General features: G+C 40.8%; 1 protein-coding gene across 1 annotated transcript in view; it reads right to left on the bottom strand.

Annotated features, from left to right (window-relative positions):
- Positions 1 to 251: 251 nt before the first annotated feature.
- Positions 252 to 9,103, bottom strand: part of nphs1 (NPHS1 adhesion molecule, nephrin) — a 114,588-nt gene continuing 105,736 nt past the window's right edge. Inside the window, exons 24-30 of the mRNA XM_063016447.1 lie at positions 8,541 to 8,594; positions 7,202 to 7,312; positions 4,957 to 5,005; positions 3,409 to 3,514; positions 1,695 to 1,770; positions 1,380 to 1,534; positions 252 to 570 (exon numbers count right to left, since the gene is read on the bottom strand). Coding sequence (XP_062872517.1) covers positions 454 to 570; positions 1,380 to 1,534; positions 1,695 to 1,770; positions 3,409 to 3,514; positions 4,957 to 5,005; positions 7,202 to 7,312; positions 8,541 to 8,594 — 668 coding nt within the window. The 3' untranslated portion in view covers positions 252 to 453. The remainder of the gene's footprint in view (positions 571 to 1,379; positions 1,535 to 1,694; positions 1,771 to 3,408; positions 3,515 to 4,956; positions 5,006 to 7,201; positions 7,313 to 8,540; positions 8,595 to 9,103) is intronic.

Below are 9,103 nucleotides of genomic sequence, written 5' to 3'. Positions count from 1 at the left end.
TACAAAATAAATATAGGAAGAAGAATACATAAATAAATAAATAAATAAATAAATAAATAAATAAATTAATTAATTAATTGAATATCCTGTCTTGGCACTCCCACAATTAATTACAAAATAAATATATGAAGAAGAATAAATATATAAGTACATAAATAAATACATTTGTTGCAAACCATCAGCCAGCCAGTTATTAAAATAAATAAATAAATAAAAATTGTATATTTAAAAAAAGACTCAGAAAAACCCCATGATTGTAAACTGTATATGATTTATTAGAATGTACGCATAATTACACAAATAACAAAGAATGTAATTAGATATAATAATAGATAAAACAATAGAGGCAAATGCATACAAAACATTTCATGTCTAAGTCAATAACAGAAATGAGTGAATCAAAACACCCAGAGTAGCTACGAAGCCAATAAAGAAGTGTTTAGCGTGTGACTCTTATACCAGCTCGCCCCTCAGCTCGAAGGGTAAGTCAGAATTCTTCCTTCGCCTAAAAGACGTGGAATTATAAACTCCGCTCGCCGGGTCCAGATCTGCTGCGCCGGGCCGTCGACCCTGGTAATCACAGGAGGACCAAGAGAAGCATAATTAAAATCAGATCAAATAAATAGCTGCCAGTATCACAGGACACCTCAAACTAAAAGAGTGTCATGCAAAAAAGTGCATAAACACTCTTGTAAGGAGGCTTATTACAAGACTTTGAAGTATGTCTGTGGGAATTTGTGCCCATTCAGTTAAGATAATAACGCCTTTATTTGTCATTTATACAAATACAGGTGTACAGTGCAATGAAATTCTTTCTTCCCATATCCCAGCTTGTTTGGAAGCTGGGGTCAAAGCTCAGGGTCAGCCGACGTACGGCGCCCCTGGAGCAGAGAGGGTTGCCAACAGTAGCTGCATGGTAGAGCTGGGATTCAAACTCTCAACCTTTCAGTTGATAGCCCGAAGCTCTACCCACTAGGCTACCACTCTCCCAAATAAAAGAGCATTTGTGTTTGTGGGCACTGATTTTGTTCAAGAAAGTCTCAGTTGATGTTCCAATTCATCCCAGAGCTGTTGAGTGGGGCTGAGGTCAGGACACAGGGGCACAGTCATACTGGAACAAGAAAGGGCCTTCCCTAAACTGTTGCTGCAAGCTGTAAGTATATCAGCCTTGTGGTTAAGGTACTGGTCCAGTTATCAAAAGGTTGCCGGTTCAAGCCTCGCCACTGGTGGGCCCTTGAGCAAGGCCCTTAACCCTCAATTGCTTAGATTGTATACTGTCTCAACTGTAAGTCGCTTTGGATAAAAGCGTCTGCTAAATGCCGATAATTAGAAGGGGTGTCCCGATACTTTTGTCCATGTGGTGTATATTAATGCTGTACCTCATACGTGGTAGGTGGTGCCCAGCTTGGTCCATCAGCTGTTAAATTATGAGCTGTTATAGGTAAAAGTGTCGAGCCCAGCAGATCCTGGTACGCTCCATAATCTCTTACCTCCTCATAATCATGGCTGATTGGGTTCATAATGTTCCTGCTACCTGCAGAAGGGAAGAAGTAAAATGAGGTTTCCTTTCTGATCATCTGTTATTCCATATTTAGTCCATATTTGAACTCAGTTTTTATTCCTTAACTGCTGTGTATTATGTTCTAAATATTTATAAAGAACTAAAGACAGTAAACGTATGGATGAGTTCTTACCTAGTTCCTCTGGAATCTCCAGATGAGGATAGAGAGCAGGACTGAAGGCCTCAGTGGGGTAGTAGTAGTGAGCGCTCTATAGTGAGAAGATACAAGATGATGGAACAAAGATAAATACAATTACATTAGGTTTTTAACTAGTAGCAAATTGTTTTCACCCAATCCAGTTGTGGCGCAGCGCCATCCCACCCCATTTGAAGAGGGCTGATGCTGTCACGTGCCCTCTCCGACACGAACACACAGATCACTACTTTTCACCTACTAGGGGCGGAACACACCGCTATCTGTGAACAGCCGCCAGTCGTTCAGGGTCTTGACTGGTCAGCAGAGGCCGTAATTTCCCAGCAATGAGGATTCCTGCTATTCTGTGAGGGTCTTATAATCAGGGTCAGGTGCATGTGATTGAGAGAATGTGTGCAGGAGCGCCCTCTGCCAGTTAGGAGGTGCAGTGATGAACTGAGTGACGTTTACACAATATCCAAGCTTGATAATTCATTAAAAAAAGACAAATTCTAGTTGAAATCTGATTGATAAGTATGATTTTACAGGAAGCAAACTGTCTTGTTATAAGAAAATAATAACAAAATGAAATAGCATAACAGTAATAATAATTATTATAATAATAAAGCGTTTCCTCCACCAAGTAGGTGATTTTTTAAAAAATGTATATTTATTAATTTTATTATTATTATTATTATTATTATTATTATTATTATTATTATTATTATAAGTAACAGGGTATTGTGTGTAAACAAAGACATTGTGTGTAAATTTAAAGTAGCTTTTTGCACTTAAAGTGTATTAAATAATAAAGAGTAGATTTTCTTCTTTCTCATGGGACACAAACTCAAGCGTCCGAATATTAAAGCTGTAATCTCATTTACGTCTCGGGCCTGCTGGCCTCATGGCTCAGGCACTGGGCTGTGAGCAGATCGAGGTCGATGGATCGAAACCTTCCTCTGCTGATTTCTGAAGTGTTGGCTCAGCAGTTTGGGGACTGGACTATTGATCAGAAAGTTGCTGATTCAGTCAAAACCAGTGCCACTGTTGGGCTCCTGAGCAAGACCCTTAACCCTTAATTGCTCAGTTGAATCACTTTGGTTAAAAAAGCATCAGCTACATGACATTAATGTAACACAGTTTAACCTTGTCGGACCAAATGACAAATGGATGAATGGGTGGAAATTCCCACAGACACAATCCTGTAGGAAGCCTTCCCAAAAGAGTGGAAGCTGTTATAGTTGCAATAGGGAGGACCAACTCCATATTAATGCCTAGGATGAATAGAATAGGATGTCATGAAGGTTCCTGTAGATATAATGTATAGGCATCCTGATACTTTGTCCATATCTGCATGTAGGGCAGCTGTAGCCTAGTGGTTTAAGTACTGGACTACTAATCCAAAGGTCGCTGGTTCAAACCCCACCACTGCCAGGTTGCCACTGTTGGGCCCTTGAGCAAGGACCTTAACCCTCAATTGCTTACTGTCACAGTACTGTAAGTCGCTTTGGATAAAAGCGTCTGCTAAATGCTGAAAATGTAAATGTCTTTGGGCTTGTGGGAGGAAACTGGAGCACCCGGATAAAACCCACACTTCCTGCTGAGAGGCGACAATGACACCCACTGCAACACTGGACCTCCGGCCCAACAGAAGACCAGTTCCAGTTTTTTGGGCTTGATTTGTTTTATTTGATGGATTTGCACCCTCACGTACCCCTCCGTAGCTCTCGTAGATGCTGCTGTTGCTCTCTGAGCTCGTGTCAATGATCATGGTTCGCTGTGCAGAGGCGTTGATCAGCTCCTTGCTGCTCGTCGATGACCTGCTCACGACACAGTTTAAAGAACATTAAAACTACATTAAAACTACGTTTGCAGAGAGGCAGATTCTGACTGGTACTTGCTCTCAGATCTTTAATGACTGTAAGCTGTAAGATCTGTATTTATAGTGCAGAACCAGGTCATAACAGTCCGCTAGTGCACCAGCGCTGGGATTCTGAACTTTTCAAGTTCAGCTTTGCTACCGGTCGGCTGGGCGCCCCCTAGCAGCCAAAATTGGCAGTGTCTACAGCAGAAAAAAATTGGCCTCTACTCTGCTGGGTGGGAAAAGACCAGACTAAAAAGGGAGCAGGGTCTTTAATGCCATGTAAGGACCCTGGTTAGAAGCCCGAGGCGCCTGTACAAAAGTGGAAGAACGTGGAGATTAGCATGTGACTCTCACACAAGAATCCATGCCAAGTATGGGTGAATAAGAAGGTGTCGGAGGAAGCGTAAGTCAGGACAATATACTCTCCTCAGACGTGATCGGTATCCCTGACTAATTGGCTATGCTAAATTGGGAGAAAAAGCATAAACACACAGATCAGCCATAACATTAAAACCACCTGCTTGTTTCTACACTCACTGTCCATTTTATCAGCTCCACTTACCATATAGAAGCACTTTGTAGTTCTACAATTACTGACTTTAATGGTCAGGACCACCACAGGACCACCACAGAGCAGGTATTATTTAGGTGGTGGATCATTCTCAGCACTGCAGTGACACTGACATGGTGGTGGTGTGTTAGTGTGTGTTGTGCTGGTATAAGTGGATCAGACACAGCAGCGCTGCTGGAGTTTTTAAATACCGTGTCCACTCACTGTCCACTCTATTAGACACTCCTACCTAGTGGGTCCACCATGTAGATGTAAAGTCAGAGACGATCGCTCATCTATTGCTGCTGTTTGAGTCGGTCATCTTATAGACCTTCATCAGTGGTCACAGGACGCTGCCCACAAAGCAATGTTTACTGGATGTTTTTGGTTGGTGGACTATTCTCAGTCCAGCAGTGACAGCAAGGTGTGTCTGATCCACTCATACCAGCACAACACACACTAACACACCACCACCATGTCAGTGTCACTGCAGTGCTGAGAATGATCCACCACCTAAATAATACCTGCTCTGTGGTGGTCCTGTGGGTGCTGACCACTGAAGAACAGCATGAAAGTGGCTAACAAAGCATGTAGAGAAACACATGGTTTACAGTCAGTAATTGTAGAACTACAAAGTGCTTCTATATGGTAAGTGGAGCTGATAAAATGGATAGTGAGTGTAGAAACAAGGAGGAGGTTTTAATGTTATGGCTGATGAAAACCACGGCCTTAAATGGTACAATGTTGTTGGTTTTACTTTTGGGCAGCACAGTCCTCCCTGTTTACTGTTCATGTTTACTGCTGGAATGTGAGAATGTGACTCGAGATGTCAGATTAACTCGACTCACCCCTCGTAGCTGCTCGTCTTGCCCTCTGAAAAGCTGCTTGCCCCATTTCCTACAAAAAAAGAGGACAAGTGAGGACGGGATAAAGATACACAGCATCTAAGCCTTCATTACACTAAAGCAGGTCACATATAGGAGGGGTGCAAAAGTGAGAGGGGCGTCTTCATTCCAGTTATCGACTGACTCATCGCAACAAATCACATCATGTCAAAACAGCTTTAGCATATTTGCAAAATAAGAAGCATGTCGAGAACATAAATAAATAAGCAGAAAAGAGCAGGGGAGGATGGGAAGTGAGGGCGACGAGAGGCCGGGAGACGAGGCGCTCGACACTCGGAGCGAGATCAGTCCCCGAGACTGTGACTAAATGATTGAAAGAGAGAAAAAAAAGAGGAATAAATGGAGGATGAAAGCCGAGGAGTGAGATAAAGAGAAGTAGATGGAAAGCAGAAATGACAGCTGTTGGTGGAAGGAGACACGGCAGATGTGTGAGGAGACGTGGAGGGTGAGCTGAGGAAACTGAGAGACGGATTTGAAAGTGACAGGCGTATTAGGATTCAGACAGTCTGTTCCTTTAGAGTGCTGGAAGTAGAACATGCTGTCTAACAATGCAGGAGTGAAGTGACATGCTCAGTACCGGCCGTACTGAGGGTTCAAATCTGAGGGGAAAAATGGCTTTTACCATGATTTACTAAAGGTTTCTTTGATGGTTTTATCTTACAAATACACCCAATAATAAATACAAATTCATTCATGATGTGTATAACTACTTTATAGTTCTAATACTTATGCTCTAATCTAATAGTTATACTCTAATACAGAGACGTTGTAACTTAGTGGCTAAGGCAGAATTGTTCACAAGTCACAAAATACGAGTCCGAGTCAAGTCACGAGTCTTTAGGCTAGAGTCCAAGTCAAGTCACGAGTCAATATAATAAACACAAAACATATATTGGAAATGTAGCGTAGAAATAAACAAATAATCTGTAAGTTCAGATAAAAAACAACAACAGATTAGCGAGTTTATTTAGCCGGTTTACTTCATGCCTTTACTTTCCTCGGTACCAGTTAAAAGCTTAAACTGACGTTTTGTTTTCATTGCAAATCACGGCACAGCGGCCAAAATCCCAAACACAGCAAAAAAATCCATAATACTGCTTACCTTAGCTTCTGTTCTTCCAGATGCTATTACATTTATAACCGCGTGTCCCATTAGGAATAGAATCCGTTATTTTGTAAATGTGCTTATAATTAAAAACCTCCAAACTTTTCCCGGTTGTGAAGTAAAACACAAACTCGTTAGAAAGCTGATCGAGCGTTTCATTACCACGTCATCTGTGTGACACAAACTGAATGAATGCAAATAACAGCATTTCTTACTAACAATTAAAATCAGAAGGTCTGATTGGTTCAGAAAGCGGTTCTTACAATCATTAGCGCCAATTCTATATATATATATATGTAATTGTCACAAGGAACTAATGTAAACACATACTGACTTTTATTTTCCGCAAGTCATTTTTTTTTTAGTCACGAGTCGAGTCCGAGTAATTTGAAACGAGTCATATGACCACCTTCCTAATATTGTGTTGGTCCTCCTTTTGCTGCCAAAACAGCCCTGACCTGGCAAGGCATGGACTCCACTAGACCCCTGAAGGTGTGCTGTGGTATCTGGCACCGAGATGTTAGAAGTTGTGAGGTGGGGCCTCCATGGATCTGACTTGTTTATCCAGCACGTCCACAGATGCTCGATTGGATTGAGATCTGGAGAATTTGGAGGCCAACTCAACAAACTCATTGTTGTGCTCCTCAAACCGTTACTGAAGCATTTTAGCTTTGTGGCAGGGAGCGTCATCCTGCTGAAAGAGGCCACAGCCATCAGGGAATAGCGTCTCCATGAAAGGGTGAACACGGTCTGCAACAATGCTTAGGTAGGTGCTACATGTCAAAGTAACGTCCACATGATAGCAGGACCCAAGGTTTCCCAGCAGAATGTTGCCCAAAGCATCATAATGTTATGCCTGGTTGGTGTGTATGCCTTTATTTGTCATATATACAACACACACACACACACACACACACACACACATGCTTTTTTTTTTTGCTTTGTTCTCTGTTTTTGCACACCTATTAATTTAAATCACATTCATTTATAAATTACGTACACCTATTTAATTACACAGGACAATTACTAATTACTACCTTCTACCGGGGTCTTAAGGGATTTAATGACCACTTTATTTCGTACCTTTCAGACTCCGTCCTCTTTTCCACTTGACCAACAGGAAGAAGCCCAGTGCGTTGACCAACAGGAGAACTCCCACCACAATGGGAATGATGTATACAGGCATCACAGAAACTGCAGAAGGAAACACAGGACTTTATAAAACTGTGGATAAAGATCACTGCTTTAATACTGTAACTATATTTTCAGTCCATGAACGGAAAATTATATGTTCCTTATACCATGTTTTTTGTAGCTATAGATAAGATCGGTGTGATCTATAGTTTTCTCACTGGGATTTTATCCAACAGGGTATGATAAATCACAGAGGCAAAACCTTACAAGATATTCCTCATAGAGGGTTAGAATATTATTTACTACAGTATTTTGTATACTGGCTTATATAAAATTTAATTTAATTTAATTAAAATCCTAATAAATACATTTGAGATATACGTCTGAGATACAGATCAATGGATCTATCGAGATGTGCTACCTATAGTTTATAATAATATATAGAGCTATCGAGATGTGCTACCTATAGTTTATAATAATATATAGAGCTATCGAGATGTGCTACCTATAGTTTATAATAATATATAGAGCTATCGAGATGTGCTACCTATAGTTTATAATAATATATAGAGCTATCGAGATGTGCTACCTATAGTTTATAATAATATATAGACCTATCGAGATGTGCTACCTATAGTTTATAATAATATATAGACCTATCGAGATGTGCTAACGCTTATACAAATTAGTCAGTGACTTTTAGCGACTTTTAGGACAGCCAATAGCTACTTTCCTTACTGAGGAGTTGGCAACACTGAGGCGAACAGACGAAGAGGAAGAAGAACAATAATAAGAAGAAATATTTATAAAGCTGAGAGGTGAGATAGAAAATGTATGTAAAGGTTTTTTACACGTGCATTATTATGGATGTTGATAGGAACGGCCTAGAACAAAGCCTTACATACGGTTGCATCAGAACATCATCATGTCACTGTGTTAGATGCTCTAGCTGGATCACAGCATACGAGAAGAGCGCAGGCTAATTAAAGCCAGCGGTAGCTCAGGAGATAAGATACTGAACTATTAATAATAATAATAATAATAATAATAATAATAATGTTGCTAGTTTAAGCCCTACAAAAGCAAGGCCATTAGAGCAAGGCCATTAACCCTTAATCGCTCAAAATTTATTCAGTCCAACTGCTTTGGATGAAAGCGTCTGCTAAAAACGGCGAATGCAAATGTAAATATTGATCGTGAACGAGCGCTGACAGGTCGGCACTGTGCCTGATGAATAGCAGCAGTGAAAACAGCAGTGAAAACAGCAGCAGAAACGCCAGCACAGCACCTTCTTCATGAACTGGGCCTTCAGGATGGGGAACATCTGGCTCAGGAGCAGAATCTGTAGTATAATAAGAGGAGAGGGATGCACACACACACACACACACACACACACACACACACGGGTAAACAACGAGCTGTCAGAGGTCTGTGTAGACTCAAATCTGCTAAAATTGCTCTTGCATGAAGAGTCTCCCAGGGTTCAGTAGCGGCTCTATTTTATTTTTACTGTTTATGCTTCCACCAGGTTACTTTATTATACACGCAGTGCTGTGTAAAAGTATTTCCCCCCTTCCCAGTTTCTGTTGTTTCTGCATATTTGTCACATTTATATGTTTCAGATCATCAAACTACTTCTAATGTTAGACAAAGGAGGCCAAGTGAACACAAAAAGATGCCAGATGCATAATTTGCACAAACTTTTTTGCATACTGTATGTTGTATATATACATGTACATTTGCTGTACCTACTATCTCACTGTCTGTCTATCAATTGATCGGTCTGTCTGTCTATCTGTCTGTCTGTCTATATGTCTGTCTGTCTGTCATCTATCTGTCTGTCTTTCTGTC

This window comes from Trichomycterus rosablanca, chromosome 20 (genome assembly GCF_030014385.1).
Source record: "Trichomycterus rosablanca isolate fTriRos1 chromosome 20, fTriRos1.hap1, whole genome shotgun sequence".
Classification (NCBI taxonomy): Eukaryota; Metazoa; Chordata; class Actinopteri; order Siluriformes; family Trichomycteridae; genus Trichomycterus; species Trichomycterus rosablanca.
This window is presented reverse-complemented; position numbering and strand designations above follow the sequence as displayed.